Source organism: Haemorhous mexicanus, chromosome 1 (assembly GCF_027477595.1).
Source record: "Haemorhous mexicanus isolate bHaeMex1 chromosome 1, bHaeMex1.pri, whole genome shotgun sequence".
Classification (NCBI taxonomy): Eukaryota; Metazoa; Chordata; class Aves; order Passeriformes; family Fringillidae; genus Haemorhous; species Haemorhous mexicanus.
This window is the reverse complement of record NC_082341.1, coordinates 139,553,857-139,574,960: the sequence shown is the minus strand read 5'-3', so window position 1 is coordinate 139,574,960 and position 21,104 is coordinate 139,553,857. Positions and strand designations below refer to the sequence as shown.

At 40.3% G+C, this 21,104-nt stretch overlaps 1 protein-coding gene across 6 annotated transcripts in view; it reads right to left on the bottom strand.

Moving 5' to 3' along the window:
• Positions 1-21,104, bottom strand: part of OXR1 (oxidation resistance 1) — a 264,414-nt gene that overhangs the window by 133,826 nt on the left and 109,484 nt on the right. The window contains exon 1 of one of the 6 annotated variants that reach the window (XM_059865214.1): positions 6,351-6,490. The exons of the other annotated variants lie outside the window; for them this stretch is intronic. Within the exon in view, the coding sequence (XP_059721197.1) occupies positions 6,351-6,409 (59 nt within the window). The 5' untranslated portion in view covers positions 6,410-6,490. Of the gene's footprint in view, positions 1-6,350; positions 6,491-21,104 lie in introns of those variants that run through there. 6 annotated transcript variants of the gene reach the window in all.

Here is a 21,104-nt window from a genome sequence, read left to right as displayed (position 1 = left end):
GCAATAGAGTACTCCATTGAGCATGGAATCTGCTAGTTTAAGATATTAATTGATTAAATATTGTCATAATAATAACACCTGCTCTAAATATGGAAAATACACAGGCCGTAATCAGCCTCTGGAAGTTATGTTAATGTATCAATGTGTATGTAGAATATTATGAATTACACGATGAGGACAAAAAAACTATACTCATACAGAGTATTGCTTAGTCCAGGGAAAGGACTAGAAGTTAGAAAATTGGCAGTTAGAAATTAACTTCTCTATGTCATTCAATTTTCACTAGAACCTTTTTCTGGACTAGTTCAGGGTGCCTTGCATTTGAAGTAGTGGTTCTCAGTTCCAATTGCTCCACACAAACAGTTTGGGTTGACAGGGACATTTATCACTCCCACATATAAGAAAGGCTGTACTGCATCATCTAGACAAATATCTCCAACAAGTCCCTCAATGGATATCTTTCCAGCCTTCAGTAGATTCTGGTTTATGGGTTTTCTGAGTTAGATGCTGCACCTTTGGAGTTATATTTCTTGGGTTGTCCTTAATTACTCCAGAATTCATTAAAATTCTGAGGTAGGCAGCATCCAGCCTTGACGGTTTCTGGTCTAGCTCTGCACTGTGTCCAGACAGCAACACCAGCAGCTTATTTTAATGACTTATAAGAGTGACATTATAAGAAACAATGAACAACTACTGCTCCACATAAACCAGCTGCTTACATTTGCTCTTGCTGTTCAAAGAGCCCTAGAGACATGGGATAAAACTATCAGTGTGATAAAACTATCCTTACTTGAAGGGCTTTGGTCAGTGGATCCATATATGGAGTAAGTGGAGACACAGCTTGGGATAAAGTAACAGCACTATGAGCACTGATACATATCAAATCAAGAATGGGCAGGGAATCCTCTGAGTAAACATTATGTGAGAAGAAAAGAAAGCTCTTTTGCTTGAAATTATGTTCCTGAAACTGAGATCTTGTTTTGAACACTGCTAGCTTTAAGCCTACAGCTGGTCAAATATATTTACCTAAAATGAAGGCTAGAATATTTCATTGAATTATTAACAGTGAAATGATGTTCTATCATAATGTCATTCTGCTATATTGTTGAATAGACTATCTCTCAGGTGATATAAAAAGTCTTTACAATTCCTTACCACTAGAAACCTTTGAAGATTTAAGGATGATTTTTGAGAAGAAAATCCCTAGCTTTTAAGAAGCAATGCTCTACCTCAGACCATAGCTTTCACTGTGATTGCAGGGTATTGCTTCTATGTTGTGCAAAATAGCTGTGGGCAAAGAGGCTGCAAAGTGTTCAGCACCTCTCCATAATCCTGAGGCCTCCAGATCAATAAGGGTACATATGTCCTGCATTATGCAAGACTATGTTCTGCCCCAAAGGAAGACAGCAGCTGACTGGAAATAAATTTTACAAATTGAAAAATACTGTTATGATTTATAATTTCAGGTGTGTTATGAACACATTTTTCACCACCAAGGCTGTCTGAAGGACAGTCCAATTAATAAAGCTGTCTGGAGTAGCTAATAAAATAGCTTGCTGCACTGTGGGGAACACCAGATTGTTATTACAAATACACTGTCTATTCCTCTAGCATCACATAGGAATAAAGGGATAATACCTGTCATCTGCACAGTAAAATTTTCACATGGCCTTTTTGAAGTGACTTATGATTAATAAATGACTTGGTTGAAATGCCTGTAGCAAATTAATGTAGAAAAATTATCTATTCTTGCAATTGAGAATAATTTAAAAGTAAGACTTCCAAAGAAATAAGTACCAAAATTAACAAAGCAGGACCATGACAGCCAAGCAAGTGCATGTAATATTGTCAAACTGCTCTTGAGAGACCATGTGACAGTGCTTTTGCTGGCAGGAAAGACATAGGATCTGAATTATTCCAGACTGCAAGAACAGGGTCAGCTGAGCAGGATACAGGTTCAAGCAAGGACACAATTTTATGGCAATGACTTGACCAAAACCAAGGAGTTTACACCAATGCATCTTCCTTCAGCCCACCTTAATTGTATATTGATACAGCCATGGCTAGCAAATAGCTTGAAAAACCACTGCAGTCATTGAATTCAGTGACTGTATCTGCAGTAGACCACATGTCTTGAAAGTAAGCCTGAGTTCTGCATGCATTTTGAAGCCAAGAGAATGAATTCTCCATAAGCCTGACCCTTCTCCAACACCCTGCTCTACTACTAGCTTTGTGTTGCACTCGGTTTTGAATTTTCTGATGGATTTTTTATATATATTACAGCTGCACATTTGGGCTGAAATGATTTATTCCTTGTCAGAAAGGAATCTGAACATGAAAGTCCTTGGGATCACATTCCTCATTCTTCCTCTGTTTCAGGCTGCCTGCTTCTAGAAAAATAAATAAAAGTTATAAGAAACACTGTGGCAAAAGTTTTTTTATCTTTTATTCTATGTATTTTGTAGCAGCCTTCAGCTAACTTTTCAGCAATGGGCAACACAGGTCTTTCAATATTGCCTGGTGTGACACAAAATGCTGCTGCTGCAGCCTCCCAGCCCACAGCCAGATGATGATGGCTGCAAAGACAGCGCTGCACTGGTGGGGCTGGGAAATGCTTGTCTGACAGCAAGGACAAAGTCCTAACTTGACTGAGATCCGAAGTAGAAGGAGCAAAATTTTCCTGTTCTGCAACTATTCTTAAACCATAGGAACTCTAGGGGAGAGAAAACCATGCAAAAAAACTAAGAAAATCTTCATCCTTTGGGACAGGTGGAACCCTTTGCTGGTTACTGCTGCTGTCCTCTGGCTACTGGCAGCTTCTGTGAATTTTGGTTGTGCTCTCCTTGGGATGCTAGAAGACACAAGTGTGTTCCTACCAAAAGTGTCTCGTTCAGAGGAGAAGCTAACATGGAATAACTCTGAAGGACCAGCTGTTGACAAGCAATCAAGAAAATACATCCTAGGGTCAAAGCTGGGGTAACTCAGCTGCTGGTGACCAGGTCTGTGTTTGCTCAGAGCAGCACCTTGATTTGACACAACCCTGTTCAAACACACCCTTGATGCACCTGTTTGTGTAGTTATATTGCACTATTGCTAATAAGCCATTAAACTCCCATTTTCTCCATTTCTATCTCACTGCATTTTCCTAGGACGTAACTGTAGCATTCACATTCCCTGAAAAAATCCCTTCACCCAGGATTTTTCTCCTGAGAAGCTCAGAAGCCTGAGAGAAAAAGAAAACAATTCTTATCCTATTTGCTTCTCCTGTGTTGTGTACACATGTTTTTGGAGATTGTTTACCCACAGGTGATTTTTCATTGGATTCTGGTGTGAGTTGTTTTGACTCTCTGGCCAATCAGGGCCAAGCTGTGTCGAGACTCTGGAAAGAGTCACAAGTTTTCATTATTAGCTTTTTAGAATTGAGTAAGTATCCTTTCTGTATTCTTTAGTATAGTATAGTATAGTATTTTTTAAAAATAATATAGTATCATAAAATAATAAATTAGCCTTCTGAGAACATGGAGTCAGATTCATCATTCCTCCCTGCCACGGAGGTCCCTGAAAATACAATACATAACACTGCTCATCCCAGTAACTCCAGCTGTTAAAAACCTTCTATGCAGCCTTCGTACCTCTAATCTACTGAACAGAGTCACAAAACCCAAATCTGCTTCTCCGCATCCTCTGGTTACTAATCCCTGAGGGTTTGCTCATTCAGCTAATCCAGGAGGAATGTGCATCCCCAAGCTGTGTGATATGACATCCATGTAGGTAGATACACTGACTAGCTGTTGGACTTGCACTTTATTTCTCTGTCCTTCCTCTGCACACAACTGCAAGGTTTTCTACTGCATCTTAGAAACCACCTGACAGATGTTTTTACCTCCTCCTGCCCAGCTGGCACCCTGAGCTCCCCAGCAGCAGCACTTCCCAGGAATGGGTCACTTTGAACAGTTTCTTACCAGTTCCCTCAGAAAAAAAAAGTCATCAGGTGCTTGGTAGGCCATACATATAGGAAGTCCTGGGGCTAGTGAATTACCCAGAAATTCTGCTTTAGAATTTATTAGCATTAGGATTTCATTCCTGGCATGCACTATCACAAACCTATTCCATTCCTAACAAAATCCATGCATTTTTTTTTTTAATATTACAGTGTCAAACTGAATTTTTTGTAAAGCAGGAAGAAAAAAAAAAAAGACATTATTTTCTAAAGATATCTGGAAAGCACCTAAAACCTTCATGGCTAGCAGTTTAGACTAAAACAAAAGGAAAAAAAAAAAAGAAAAAACCATTTATGGTGGAAACAAACAGCCAAAAAAAGCATCTCAGGAGCTGGGAATCTGTACAATTAAATCTTCATGAATTTCTAAGAAAAAATCCCTTACTGCAACAAAGATTTGGAGGAAAGCCTAGCTCATTCTTATCTACCCAGTACAAAAATCCCCTCTCTGTGCCCCTTGTGACTATTGCAGAGATTTTACTACACAGTTGATAGGAGAAGCAAAACCTTTTATTAGAAAAGTGATGTTTACTCTTCAGAGATGCATTTAGGAATTTTGAATGCTGGTTAGGAATTTGATTTCTTCGTAGCAAGAAATGTGATTCAAACTGATGTCAACAGCCAGGTTTTATCGGATTTTGAAAAAAAAAAAAACCAGGCAAACTTCTGTTTTAAACCCAATAACACAAAGGTCTGACAACTTAAACACAGGAGAAGGCTTAACCCACTGATGTCTGCACAGACAGCCCTCAAGACAGTTATTTTATTCTCCTGTGGACACACTGGTTGTCCCCCGGAGGCAGGACAGAAATCTGCATTTGCACAAGGTTGGGGCATTCTTTGGCTGCTTTGGCAATTCAGAGGGATCAAGCAAAAGGCTTGAGGTCTGCAGTCAGGTTCCACTTACCACCCGACACTTCTGCCTGCCTACAACATAAGGCAATGCCATGGAGGGCTGCTAGAAAATATTTTGTTTCATGCTCTTGAATATCACCTGGTTATGGCTCTGGCCACCCCCTCCCAAAAGGAAGATAGCAGAATTAGTCTGGCACAGAAGAAAACACCTGTGATGATGATGAGTTGGTTCCTCATGGCGCAAGGCAAAACAGACTGTGGGAAGGAATTATCAGCAGGGAATCAGCCCAGGGATCTCTACAGCCATCAACAATCAGAAAGGGGGAGGCAAATGGTTTTACACCGGTGGAAATTGCAGAAGAACCAAAGGAAGGCAAGCAACATGTTTGGAGCAAACACAGCTAAGTACTTCTTTGAATGGTATATATAATTACATGGCAGAAATAATTGTACAGACCAGGAGTATCACTTGGTACAGAAAAGAAAGACACAAATCAGGGAGAAAGCATCCATTAGAGGCTACGAAGCATGCAGGTACTTCAACAAACAATTCCCCTGAACCAGGGATTGCTGGAAGGTGGAGGTTTTTCACAGGGAAAGAGCACTCAGTGCATGCTCCATCTTTTGTATTATCACTAGTTATCCACTACCAAGTACTGCAGGCAACCGAATGCAACAAACCTGCAATTCCAATCTGAATTGGCCATTATGAATTGCAGAGGAGAAGAAAGAAAACACCACAAAGCAAACTAGAATATAGGACGGCGCTAAATCAACGTCTCACAGTAAACAAACAAAAACCTGCAGAAAAGCCCTTCAGTCTGTTCCTTAATGTGTTGATCATGCAGCAGAGTTTTCAGAAAATGCAAGCAGCATATGAGATCATTTGACGGCGCAGAGCAAACACTACGTGATCTTCACATGGGGGGCGATGGGAGAGGATTGGGAATGAATTCACACCTACTCAGCCCACAGAGCAATTCAAAGTGGCAGGTATGTATTAACAATGTAACACTGAGACCAGCTTCGGCAAGGAAAGCACCGCAGGCATGAGAGCTATGCGAAAAACGAGGCATTTCAATATTGTATTTTGCTTTACGCTCTCAGCATTATGTATTTGAACAAGTAGAGGAAGCATACAAAACACTCTTTTTTTCCTGTATACACATTACTAAAAATTACCATGCAAAGACTCAGCAATTGTTAATTGTCAGAGTTCCAGAAAGCAAACCAAAACCACTTATTTTTGTGACCACAGCACATGCAGGAAAATTGCCACCATTCCTCACTCTATAACAAAGGACAATGTTGAACCAGAAGTTTTGACCAGGCTTCAGGGAGAAGATGAATAGTATCTAAATAACTGAAAAATAGCTTTTTTTGCTGTGTGGAACAGGCAACCCACACCCTTTTAACAAGATTTATAGGCAAAGTTGGACCCTCACGGGTTTCAAGGACACATCACAGAATAAAGAGTTACAAAATGAACACAAACCTTGTGATTATTCCTGGGAGCATGACAGCACTGCTACAGGTAAACCCTTGGAGGATCATTTACAGAAGACATACAGATTGGTGGCTGCCAGGTTAGATCCATGAACTCCAAGCGGGAGAATCCAGAATCCACTTGTGGTTCAAGTGTGACAAGGCATTCTCACTGCCTGGGAGAGAAGCGTTAGTGAGTCCACGGGCAAAGGAGTCAAAGTGCTCTCCACACCACACATGGGCCTGGAGATGTACATCCAGGAGGATGAGGCATGGCAGGAGCAGGGAGGGAGGTGATGATGATGATGATGGAGAGGAAAATGGCAGCAATCACACTAAATACATAATTCAACTCCAATAGTCATAGCATATACAATTCATTATTTTCCTGCCTAAGCCTGTGCAAGGATTAACAGCTCAAGAACATATGGCTTCTCCATGGCTGTACAATATTTTACAGCTGCTTTGCATGGTGGAAATAATATGCTCTGCTACTAAAGTTTGTCTTTTGTCAGGGATGAAAATTTCTTGATCTTTCAGAATTTTGAGAAGGTGGGTTGCAAGGCTGTACTATTTGCTGACAGATATCTTGATTCTGGACATGTTTTAGAAGAGATGTGTAAAGTAAATTACTATTTTGAATCTCACTATTTTGTTAATAGCTGCTATACTGTTATTTAAATAACTCCCACTAGTTCCATTTTCACAAAAGCTCTTCCAGTGCATTATGCAAATCTACTTCAGTACAATTTTCATGGGTCTTGAAATTTCCAGCTCTGTCATATTCAGCACAGAAATATTTTGCATAATGTTTTAAAAGGGATGATGATCTCTATTTCATTCTTGTTTGTCTCATTAATGCTGCAGGACTGCATCTATTGCAGCTTTATTTATAAGGATGGATTCAAACAGTCCAGACTATTTTAAGGTTGTCTCTCTAAGCCTTTACTTCACCTGGTTAGAAGTTTCTGAAATTGCTTATTACAGGCTATGCAGCCAGCACCCAGACCCTATTCCCCTGAAAATTCCTATGAGATTGTCACACATCCTGTACTGTGGAGGATCACATTCTACACTACACATTCTCTCCCACTGAATTGAGAGTTTTCAAGGGCCAGTGTATCCAGTGGTGTGGGAGTTCCATGGTATGCTCTTGGACATACAGAATACTTTGCTTACAGTGAAGCCAAACAAACTCATAATATTTTTCCATGTAATTAACTTTGTCATAGTATCAATTATTTTCTGCTCTAGCTGCAAGTAATTTGTACATCAACAAAGCTGTTTTATCCACAGACTTTAATTCAGGCAATTGCATTTACATTTCTGATTCCAGCCCTATGCTTGACTGTTTTCTGAGTTGTTTACAAGTCAGCTGCAACATCCCTGGGCACTTAATGTTCCTGAGATTGCTGTGCTATAAACAGTCATAACATGCATACATTTATGTAGTCAAATTTGGAAGCAAAAGGGCCTTTTAACTTCTCAAAGAGACAGCAGAGCAGGTTGAAAGTTACAATGCTCTTACAGTACCACAGGTTTCTGTGTTGTAGTTCTACCATCTCAACAAATAATCATCAGCACAGCAGGCAACAACAGCTCAGGTTCAAATAACATGCTGCGGATATGCTTGTCACATGATATGGAAATGCAAATCTGCATGTTCTTCTGCCTTGCCCAGTAAATCATAGAGCTTGAAACAACTTTATGACCTCATTTGAAATATAAAACTAACTTATACATCATTATTATCTCTAATCCATGAGATGCTAAAATGGGATATAAATGGGGTAAGACATTCTGATCTCACCACTGAAAATTCAGTGAGGTATAAAGGCATTTTGTGAGAGGGGAATTGGTAATAAACCATCAGTGATTGAGATCCAGACAGCAACATCTGAGCCCAGGCAGATACAATAGCCCTGAAGCTGCAGTGCCTCCAGGCAAGTGGGGACCTTTTGGTCTGGCCTTCCTCCTGCAGCTGGGCATCTTGGGCTGCCTCCTGACAGCCTCTGCCTTGGCACAGGGGGCTGCTTGGCAGCTGAACGCCAGCCCTGGGGCCAGAGGTGCAGCAAGCCAGAGAGCCCTTGGTGAGGGCATTAAGACATGCTGCAGAGTGTAAACACCACGCTCTGTGAGCTGCCAACAGATCACAGGGCTAGGAGGGAAGTCAGTCCAGGGCAGCAGAAGCACAAATCTCACAAGAAATCATCCAAATTCCCCTCATGCTCCTTCCAAATGGAACATCTTCTTCCTCGAGCCACAAGATTTACCCTTGTACTGAGGCTGAAGTGCTCTTTGGGTAAAGTCTCTATGAGGAGGCTAAAACATCTAGAATTTCTCCTTGCTAGGAACATAAACTGGTTCTCAGAGTGTTCTGCAAGATGTAACTATATCAGGTAGATCTCTGTGGAGACACCTAACTTGTCAAAGGCAAGTTAAAGCCTAGGCAAAATGAGAAGTCTTTCCTCATCATTGCCAAAGCAGAATTGAATTTTTGCCTTCCAGCTTATGCATAATTCAACTATTTTGAATAATAAGTATCATTTTAGCATTTTAGTGAAACATGCATATTGACAGTATAAAATGAGCTTTATATTGCTTGGCTTTTTTGACTATTTGATCTATACAGCACATCCTTCATTGAAAACATGTTAATTTAAGCTCTGTTTGCTTGAGGGGGTTTCACCATGCACTGGCCACACAAGTTTTAAAATTTTTTGTCTTGTTCTTTTTGTTCTTGTTCTTTTGTCTTGTTCTTCTTATTCATAAATCAGGTTAGCCTATACTAGATGGGAAGTAAAGATCTTCAAATATAAAGGAATATTTTATACTTAAGACAAAATTACTCTCCTACCTTTCTGTCAGGAGACCCTCCTTCTCCAAGCATTGAGCTCTGATTAAGTACAGCCAGCTTTCTCTTTTCACCCAGGGTCTTTAACATGGCCAAGCGGGTTCTGGTACTTCCACCAGAGCTCCCAGAATGGCCCAGAGTGGGGATGCCAGCCCCTCCTCTGCTCTTTCAGACACTGCAGCTGCACAGTAGCTGAGATCCAGAGCCCTGGTAAGGGCCCACCAGACACAAACAGAAAACGGGAAATCTGTTAATGGCACCTTTTGAGAAAATGCTATCTTGGGCATATATGTTTTCATTTCTTGTCATCCTAAGAAGTAAGAAATGCCCCTTCATAAGCTGACTAATAACAGGCTGTACTGAGTATCTATATATAAAGGAGAAACATACTTCAGAACAGATAGGTTGTGAAATACTGCTTACTTATTTAAAAACAAATGGAAAACCCACACAACTATTCTGTTTCTCGGTTTTGGGGAAGTAAGAGGAACATTTTCAACAACTTTTTACTTGGTGTTCACAAGAGTATAAAGGTTGTATAGCTATTTCTTTATGTTTTCACCCTCCAGGCACAGCCCACAATGATGATGATACACCCCCTTGGCTGCAGAAGGGACTGTGCACCAGGGGAAGCTCTGCTGCACCAAGCAGCAGAAGGCACTGGAGACACAGAAGCTCAGGAGTGGGAGCCAGGGCATGAGCATCCCCAAGAGAGAATGAATTGGCTCAAGCAGGCATAGGCACGTGCTTGCACTGCATCTGCAATGATCAAAGCATATCACTGGCTGCCAGAAGCCACTGAAGATATAGCTAGCAGATTTCCACTAATTTAAAATACACATATTCAATAAAAATTCCATGATTCATTTGGATTTTTGCCACTTAGTGGAAACAAGGCACTTCTAGACTACAGAAAATGTTGTCACCACCAGATCTCCTGCTGGGAGGCCGTGTCTGTGCACAGTGCTAGGGCTGAGGGCTGCTGGAGGTGACACAGGTGTCCCTCTCACCTAAACTTCAAGCAGGCAGGGTGAACTTTCCAATTACAGCTGTCACAGAAAAAATAAATATGTTTTCCAGTACTTACATAATTCAGATTTATATAAACATGTAAGATTTTTTAAAAGGCGTATGTTTTAAGAAAATCTTCTTTTAAAAAATATTTAAGCACACCAAAAGACATTTTGCAGACTTTTCCTGAAAAAAACCTATATCTTGTTTCTATACCACATAGTAATAGTTTAGCATTAGGAAAGGATCTCGCCTAAGAAAGAAAGAAAGGCACTCTTGTATTTTACAAGTGATAAAGTTAATTTTGTTATCTACAGACCAAAGGCTTCATTTTTAATTTTTGTGTTTAATAAACCCAACTTGACACAATGTACTGCAGTTATCAAGTTTGTCAGCATTTTTGCAGAAGCTGAACTTTCTTCTGACAAGTGTTGCCTGTCAAATTAAAATAGAGAGCAGCACAATGAAGTGTGTAACTGCTCAGTCTTTAATAAACCAGTTGTGTATTCCTGAGTCTCTCCCAGCTACTTGACAGGGCTACTGATTCCATGGCATCCTTAGGTCCCTGCCTGATGCTGAGGCCACCAGCAAGGTGGCTCAGCTGTCTCCATCCTGGGAAGGAGGTGACCATCAATGCACCCCATGGCTTATTGAGAGATTTCACCCAGCCTTTTTTACACGGGTGACGTAAATCTCCAGCTGTCAATTTTATTGTCAACAGTAAAAAGAAAGATCTGACTTGCAGGAGGTGAAAGTACTTTGGCTCTTCTCAGCATCCTACTCTGGCAGGACTGTATTTCTTGTATTTCTGCCTCTTGTGGAGGCAGGTCACAGCTTGGCAAAGACCACTCACCTCAGTAGAATTGTGCACATGCTGCAGTTCAAGAGCAGACAGCCTCTTGCACCCTTCTGTGGAGTTATCTACCAACTCACTACACCATAAAAACACTTAAATATTAAAATACTGATTATGTTGTAGAGCATTTAGAAGCCTTGTAAGAAATTGCATGAATAAACATGAAGTAGTTGACGCCTGAGAGGCAAGAATGTGCCCAGGATGATACAAGGCTGTTCAGATCCTTGCCTTGAGGCACTGATCTCAGAAAGCAAAACATTTCAGTGCAACACCAAAGCAAAATGATCCCTCTCAGCTTTTCCCTTACTTTTTTCAGGACACGTCTTGCCTCCGTGTTCTTGTGCTTCAATGGACTCCCCTGGTCAGAAGTGTTTGAGATGTTTTCAGTACTGTCTTCAGTAACAGCACTCTCTGTCAGAAGCATGGGGAGGATTTTTGGGACCACAGGGCCTGGGCACACTGCAATAAGCACAAGTGTTTTATTCTTTCCTTCCCAGAGATTTAACCACAGTCTTGATGGATTGAGCAGGAAGGAACATGTTCCTAGCAAGAAGTGGAGAAGAAACACCCTGCAGTGACATTGCAACAGGTTAAAATGAGGTGACCAAGCTTTCTCTGCAGACTGGGGATCTTCTTAACTTTCAGCTGCAGATGGGGGAGCCACTGGGGCAAAGAAAGGAAGAAGAGGAAGGAAGGGGAAGACAAGCAGCACTCCAGGCAGCCATCTCTGCCTCTGTAGAGGCAGCAATGGCTGCTGCCCAGGCTGCAGCTTGTGTAGGCTGAGAAGGGCACCACCACCACTCATGCCTTTTCCCTGCAGGTGGGACTCATAGGCAGCTCATACTGAGATTCAAGAGGACAGTCTAAAGCCATAATTCAGTTTCATGCCAAAGTAAAGACATGTCCTCTCCAGCAGGCATGGATGACCTTTCCCTTGAACCACCATTTAGATTTATACCTGTGACAAGCAACAATCTTTTCCTATTTTTTTTCTGCTCACAATGATATGAAATAGAGTTGGACAAACTTAGAAACAAGAGATTGTATAACATAGCTGCCCCGCAGTGTTTTTTATTTTTATTTTCAAATCAATAAGTCCAGAGAGCAGAATAAGCACTGCAGCTACACCCACTGCCAGACACTGGCAATCTATAGGTACAGTAAATGACATTAATGAAAGAAGAATCCAATCAAAAAGCACTAAACTGAGGTTTATCAAAGCACAGTGAAGCTTTTTTTTTTCCCTAGTCCAGAACAAAGAGCACCTCAAGGCTGGTGCCTGGCTGACACTGCCAGGTTAAGATCCCCATGATCAAACATAAGCCTCAATGGATAGATGAACAGAGAAATACAGGAGATGAGGAGTTAGTGCCTAACAGTGTGAAAAAAAGAAAGCCATGGAGAGATTTAAACAGTTTCAAAGGATCAAAACCAGAGCCCAGAAGACAAATGAGGCCACAGCATGTTAAATGAGACAAGTGAGTTTGGAAACATTTGTGTATTTAGCTTCCTAACGAGAGCTCAGCTCCAAGGCAGAAGTGTTAAACAACCACCTGATCAGAATTTTAAGGAAACAGCGTACAAGCTAAAACATGGAAGCTGCATGGAGATGCATGAAATAAAACTGTCAAGATTTTAGAAGTCCTGTTAGGTAAATCAGATGCTTTTTGTCAACAGGCGAATCAGTAAATCACATCTCCTTTTCAGGAAGCATTGGCAGTATTTCTAGATGTATTTAACCAAACTCACAATGTCTTGTTTTTTCCCTGGGTTAATCTTCTATGAAAAGGAGCTATTAGAAAATCAAAATATTATGGCTAAGCCTTGCTAAATGCTCTTAGGCACAGAAAGGTAAAACCTCTTTCACCTCACATGTGAAAAATGTGAGAAATAGGAAGAACTTAGGAATATAACACAACAGAAAATAAAAATAAGAGATTGGAAGCCATTCCCTTCATGCTGTTCAATAGCCCTCTGTATATATATAGACTTCATTCAGATAAGTAAATTTGTACCCCCAGTAAATTTGGGAGTAACTTCTGACCACATTAGTGGTAGAACACATCTATTAAAATCTTCACACAAAACTCAAAGGAATAGAAAAGGAAAAAGGCAGTAGAAATGCTTGCTGTCCTGCCCATCCAGTCTGGATGGAGGCACTGTTTGGTACCTGCCCTCAATGAGCATATCCTGCTCCTGCCTGCTGCACTGGATGGATGACTCTGCTCCAGCTGCATGTACCAGGCAGGGTCCTCTCCTTGAAACCCTGGGAGCATAAATACTCAAGCCTCATTGCTTCAGCACAGACCTCCAGTGTTTCATGAAGTCAAGACATCCACTTTCAGAACAGTTTAGGCACAAAACCCCCAAATTTCCAACAAAGTCAAAACCCAGAAGTAGTCAGGCTTTGGATTGGGAAATTCTTATGCTTCAAAAATTTTGTCTAAAATACTAATTCCCTCTAGAAAAATGCCTGGTTTTGGTAAACTAACTCCAGAATTAACAGACTCAGTCTAGCTGTAAGATTAATGCCAGGTTTGTATTTGTATAGAAATATTTTAAAGCAACTACAAAGATTCATCTGGAGATACCTAAAATCTGACAGAAATCCAGTCCAGTGTCATTCTTAGCAGTGATCATTACAGTGACCTCCTGCTGATCCAGTCCCACAGCTTTTCCAAGATAATTGGGTGCCCAGAAGATATATATTTAGAGCATCATTGTACTCATAATTTATGTGAACAAAATACAGAGTCCCTTGACCTTCCATTACATTTATTCTGCAGTACATACCGCAGGGGAAAAAAAGGCTTGGAATTCAGTAAATCATTAAAATACATACATCCTGAGAATATAATGCTTTTCATGTTAATATGGCAGAAATTAGTAATTTCCTTCTATAAAATGACAGGTAACAAACAGGAGAAAGGGTAGATTGAGTATGTTATGTATAGGACCTGACATCTTCATCTGTGCTGCAGCTACTGCATTTCATCTTTACAGAGTGCTGAGAAATCAAGAAGTTATATAACTTAGTGAAAACCTGATAGGGCCAGTGACATTTTAAATCCTACTCTGCAAAAATCAATTGCAAGATGTGAAAGAAAAAACCTCTTCAGGAACAAAATTCTCCATCCCATAATATATCCGTATATATGTACACTTTATAAATAAAAAAGAGCAATAAAACTTTGAAGAAAAAGGGAGTGTGGGAGGGAAGTGGAAGAACAGGCAGAGCAGAGAAGAAACAGAATAATCACAGATCATTTCAAGATACTGTTACGAGGGAGCAAAAAGACAATTTATTTTGATGGCACCCTTTTGATTCTGCTTATGCTAAATAGTAAATAGGTAACATAGTAGCAATTTACAACATGGAACTTTATTGGAATAAGAAAGCTAAACAATCCTTGCATACATAAAAAAGCATATGCTTTCTTAACCTAGCAACACAAGAGTCCTACTTGGATCAGTCTTTACTCTTCTAAGGGAAAATAGCTCCATCAAAAGGATTTAAAGCTATCTGTGATTGGAAGCAGATTAGGAAAAGTTAACACACCTAATTTATTTTCCAGTTGTCTCAGCAAGAAAAAACAAAAGAGACAATGATACTGACTCAGGAACCATACAAGAATCTCTGCAATCCACAAAAATTGATTTCTCAATATTGACAAGGATCACTCTGACTTTTCATCCATTCAAACATGGGTCACCAGGAAAATAAAAGATCTGGCAATTCTCATTTGATTCATATACAAGTGAAGTGAACTTTCAGAGAAGGAAAGCAAAAGAAGACATTTTCTGTGAAAGGGGTGTAATGGTTGAAAAGGAGGCCATTCAAAATACACCCAAAGAACATTAAAAGAGAATTCACTGAATGAGTGCCAAATTAGAATCATATTCCTGTTCATCCAGCAAGCAGTTACTGAAGATGTCCACCAGATCAAGGTCTGCACATTTTTAGGCACAGAACTACATCTGGATCTAGTCCTGGGAGCAAAGGTGAGAGCTGCACAAGCACAGGGAGACGAAAGGCACCTCTGCCCATTCTCAGCACAGGAAAACCTTGCACAGAGGAGAATGCCGAGAGTTAAAACCCTTGCTTGATCATCAACATCAGCAAACTGCAAGCATTTTGATGAGCTGGTCTGTTATAAAATCAAGGCTGACTCTTGAGCACAGCAAGCTGGCAAAAACACAAACCTGCCCTACCTGCACAATGCTTCCTACAGGAAAAAAGCAGTCTATTTTACCAATAAAATTTGCGTGACAAGGACAGATGCTAGCTGAACCTGGCATCTGCTAAACTTGATCTCACAAGAACTCTTTTTTCTCCCAGAATTATATTTAGTATCTTTTAGAAACATAAAAAAATGTTCACTGCATTTTGCTCAACCATTTCAGGTTTCCCCCTACTCAAACTGCAGCAGCAGAATTTTAATGACTGGAAAAATGCAGCAGGGCTGTAAGAGAATATTGTAATGCAGCAAATCACTGCTTCTGTAGGTTTCCTTCACTGTAATTCTGATCTCCTAAATCTGCTACAGCACCAGTACATATTTCTGTAAAATGCAGCTCCTAGCAGAGATTATGTAGGGGAAAAAAATAAAAGGGCTTGAGAACTTCTTAATCAAGTTCTATAGTTACAATACCTAGGAAAAAGCCTAACCAAAAGTTCAAAAGCAGAATTCCCAATCCCATCTGATGCGATTTCTTTCTCTACTTCCTTCTTTTTACCCCAAATGCCTTTGCATTTTTAAGTACCCATACGTTCACTGTACCTTTGTGCCAAACTGCCTTCCATGAAGCAATTAAATGTATAATTGAGACCTTCAAGTCATTACGAAGCAAATTCAGCGTCTTTTGGAATGATTTCAGGGAGTGAGATGACACAAATCAATTTATGCCAAGACACACTTTTGCATGCATGCATTCAATATGTATCACACAATCTCTCATAAGCCTGAGGGGCTGCTTCTCCCACAAAGAACACTTCCAAGGTTTTCAAGGAAGGCATTTTCAAAGTTTAAAGATAAATTCCTCTACTGTGAATGAATGAGCTCGTCAGTCAAATATTAAGATTTTAAACTTTTTGCTGGTGGTAGGTATTTGAGGCTAGATTTGTAGACAGCCATGTTGGTCCAAAGAAAATTTACCTTTCTCCTCTCATTTTGTTCACTAGTCATTAGTGGAGCTAGATTGAATGTTCTTTGAGACTCATTCTCCCATTTGCATCTTAAGGCTTCTGAAAAGAGACTGACAGGAAGCACTTTATTGCTACCTTCTTGCAGTTGACATTCTTGTTTATTCATCAGGGCATCAGTTCACCACTCACACAGATTATTGAGTCACTCATCACTACTCAGAAAGAGTCATTGATAAAATTGTGTTTCACTGGAGGTAACAAAGCTAAAAATTAAAATTGCTGCTTCCAGGTTTTGTAAGGAATTCCAAAATTGCAAGAAAAATACCCCTGCCTTTTGCTGCCTTTTCCACTTTATTCTGATACTAAATGCCTAAAAGATTTTCACCCAAAGACAATATTAACTCACTACAGACTTTCACATCTCCATATCTTCACATCCATACAAATGGCCCATGATTCAGGATGTGTAGGCTAAGCTGACAGTAAGTGCTATCTTTCATCTGGATGACCCAGTAAAACCACAGCAAGTCTCCTGTTTCCCATGCTTAGCTCTCTTCTGATTTCTCCTCATGCTCCCACCAAGCAAAAAGCACTACTCTGAAGATTCCCCCCATCTAAACCTCGTTGTTTTACTCTGATACTTCTCCATCCATATTGCTCCACTACCTCCATGATTTCAGGACTAAAGGAACACACACATAAGAAAAATGCAGATAAGAAAATTGATAGAACTGAGCTAAGCTACTTCAATAACTATTTTCACGTGAACTCTCTGCAGGAGATTTTTAAAATTTTTCTTTTTTTTTAAGAAAACATTGGTGGAGGAATAATATAAACAATCAGATATTGGAAAGCTTCCAGGAGCAAAAATGTCAGGAAACTACTGCAGATGCAGTAACCTGTGCATTTCAATCAGGAGCACAAATAATAACTCAAAATCTATTAAAACTAGCTGTACTCAACACTGATAAGAAATCACTTCCATTTTGTTTCTTAGGCCTTTGTTTGAAATGATCACTGCCTGACAGAGGCCTTCACTTAGGAAGGCAGGGCTCTATCACAAAAGTTGTGGCCAAAAGACATGGGTCATGCCAGTCTTGTCCTTTCAAGTTCACTCCTTCTTGCTCTAGCAAACTGCTTTTCCACCCCGAAGGCCCATTCTGAGTGGTCCATGCTTTCTGCAGCCTCTCCCTCTCCTCTCCCTCCTCCTCTCCCTCTCCTCTCCCTCTCGTCTCCCTCTCCCTCTCCCTCTCCTCTCCTCTCCTCTCCTCTCCTCTCCTCTCCTCTCCTCTCCTCTCCTCTCCTCTCCTCTCCTCTCCTCTCCTCTCCTCTCCTCTCCTCTCCTCTCCTCTCCTCTCCTCTCCTCTCCTCTCCTCTCCTCTCCTCTCCTCTCCTCTCCTCTCCTCTCCTCTCCTCTCCTCTCCTCTCCTCTCCTCTCCTCTCCTCTCCTCTCCTCTCCTCTCATCTCCTCTCCTCTCCTCGAGTCTCCTCTCCTCTCCTCGAGTCTCCTCTCCTCGAGTCTCCTCTCCTCTCCTCTCCTCGAGTCTCCTCTCCTCGAGTCTCCTCTCCTCTCCCCCAAGGAGGCAAACACAGGCACCAACCTGCAGGTACCATTTTCTATGATCATGGCCTGCTTGTGGGCTTTTTTGCTGGTGATGGTTTTTTCCTCACAAATGGCTTTAAAACAAAAGTTATCCCCTCTGTTAATGTTATAATGTGGATGTGTCTAGATAAACCAGCTGGAATTGTTTTACCCATTAGCCTGCTTATGAGACAGTGAGAGAGCCTTAATACCAACGCATGAAGTTGGAAGCACCTTTGTTAGATGCTGCCAGCAGTCTTAAAGCAAAAAGCCTGCTTCAGAAAGTGGGCCCTTTCATATACCATATACAAAAAAGAAAAGCTGTTTTTAAATATTCCTAATCTCAGCAAAACAAGACCTGCATTAAGAACTGACAGTAGCATTCAAAAATCATTTCTCCATGGTGTTCCCCTAATACCATTGGCTAAAGCAATCTATTTCCTAAGTGACTTTCTCAGCAACCACTTGCAATGACACTGATGTCAGCCTTTCTCAGGTCAGGGCCTGTCTGTCATAATGAGAGTTTATCTCTTGTCTCCCCAGACTTGTTGGTGCCTTCACAACTGCTTCATTCATGGGACTGCTTAATCAGTTACATGATTTAAAATTTCAGAGCAATTCAGCTCTGAAATGAATAAAAGAGAAGGCTGAGCATTTCCTTCTCCAGGTGCAAGTCTCTATTCCCTTTATCCTTTGACTCGAGACTGCCAAAGATGCCACATAATCACTGATGAAGCCAACACCCTTCATCAAAACTGTTAGGCTCATCAAGGAACCACATCAAGTATTTGGGTTTTTTACCCCTAGATACTCTGTGGAGAAGGAAAGCATCTGTTTTTTCCTACCTCTCATCCCATCTCCTGTCCCTCCTACCAAATATACCAAGGACAGACTGAAATGAAAACCCTTGGAGGCAGTTACCTTCCCTCATCACAAGTCATCTCACTTCTACTTCAGTGACTCATCCAGGGCAACTACATAAATAGGAATTCTCCAGCTTTTCTGCAAGTCACATTTTATTTTTCATGCTCTTCATTTCCACCAGCAGTTGTTGAATATACTAGCTAGTTCTTAGAGCCATCCTGACACATGAGATGTGAGAATATAGCAAACCACAAAATTTTATCAGGGATAACAGGCTTGTGAAAACTGCAGTTTTAAAGAAACTTTGCAAAAGGTTTCTGCCTAATAAACCCCATGAATCACACTGTGCAGTTTTAGAGAACAAAAGGGTTTCAATCCTGTTGGAAAGTGGGAAACTGCAATATATCTTTTTTTCTGATTAAAGGAAGGATAGAAACACAGAAGGGCATCTCTGAAAGGAGGAATATATCCCTAATTTCCCAGAAGAAAATCAGGTTTGAGTTATAAACAAGTTCTTGCATTGACTTTATGACTTTGACAAATATGGCAAGAAAGCAAAGCAAAACCAGGGCTGTTTACAAACATCTCTGAAGTTCAGAAAGCAGGTGGCTAAAAGTAACAATTGGAAACAGATAGGCAATTTATTCCCATTTAGCTGTCATTTACAGGAAAAGTGAATATAAAAGTAAAAACTAACTTAGTTATTTTCCCCATAAGGTAGTGTGTCATTGACAATACCTAAACCTACCACATTTAGCATCATGTAAGAGTGAGCCATCTTTTTGACAAGCGTCTTTTAAAACAAAGCTTCATGAAAAAATAAAGAAGGCATTTAGGTTTTTATTTGATTCCTAGCTCCTGTAATAAAATTAATGTTCCAAAGGCCATAACAGTAAAATATTAACAGTAAATCATAACAGTGATTATTTTAATACTTTTGGACTCTAGGTTGCATCTTGAAATAAAGGTTTCAGTTCAGGAAACATGCTGATTCCTAGTCTAAATTTTTGTTCTAGAAGTGGCATCTAAGGGACATATATTGTGTTTCAACACTTTTAAAAGGTTGAATGCAAATTTAGGAACTGATATCAGCAATGACCTTAGGTTTCACCATTTGCTTTTACCAAAACAGCACTGATCATTAAGATCACCTTCAAAACAAACCAAATCACATTATGTAGCCCGTGGTGTTAACATCTATGCTATTATAAAACATTACTAATGCAGTTTTGCTTTTCTGCAATGGTGTCTTTCTTCCTGTCCTTTCAAGGAGAATACATGGACAGCCTTATAAATGACACAGCCCCTGTCCATTGCTCTTCCTCACTTCCACTTTGTAAACTGTCAGATCAAATTTCTTCTTCTTGAAATTTATGAAACAGAAGCATAACATTAGAAAGGCTCATTTCCTAAATTAAATGGTTAGCTAACATCCTTGTCTGTATTACATAAAGGACTTACAAAGAAAAGGTACTCAAATAAGAACTAGCTATTAAAATAAAAACTAGACCACTCATGCTGCAATATTTTCAGTTTGGTATTTTCTAAGAAGCTCTATGTACAGTATTGCTTGCACACTTTGCACACCCAACCCTGTATTGCATGGAATCCTCTCTAGCAAGAAGGTTCCACTGCAATTTCTCTTGTTCCTTCATAATGTAAAAGGTACAGAGACATATGAGCACTAAGGCACATGCCCATAAATGAGAGAGCACAGTTGGGCAGAAATTAATGTCTAGCAGAAGAATGTCCATTCTCTGTAAAATCTACTGATGGATGCAGATACACCAGAAAACTGATATGGCAATGACATCTCTCCAGTAATTTAGGCAGTGCCTAAACTCAGCTTCCCACTTGGGAACTCACTGCATCACTGGTCAGAATCCTCCCAGCTGAAAAGCCACAGGTTTACTTCTCCACACTTGCCCCTAATCCTCCACAGCTCCATCAAGTGGGTGGAACTCCTTTCTTTTAAACATGCAGCATATCCACTGTGCTCAATTCCAGATTTTCCAGCTTCAAGACCTTGTGTACAAGGAAACTAGGTAGCATTTTAAAGGCTAAGAAGCACAAATAAGCCAATAAGAGAAAAAAACATGTACTGTGATATTCATGGCATGGACTCTACAGTTAATTTTGTCTTAGCAACAGTTTTAGTGTCAACCTTTAGGGAAAATAAGTGTGCATATGTACCTACACTGCTTTGGAAGGCAAAGCTTTATCAAGTGCATTGGCTCAGTTGGTATTTTCCAAATTCAGTAGATAAAAAGTAGAAGTACCATATTTCTTTCTCAATATTAACATTGACATGTTTCCTGTGCATTCAGGAGAAACATTTAAATTCAGGCCACTGAAAAAGTACAAGTTGTCTCCCTGTTCTGTTCTCTGCAGCACAAATCTTTCTCTTCAGCAGTTTTCTCTGCTCTGAAAGGCAATGCAATCAGATGCTGA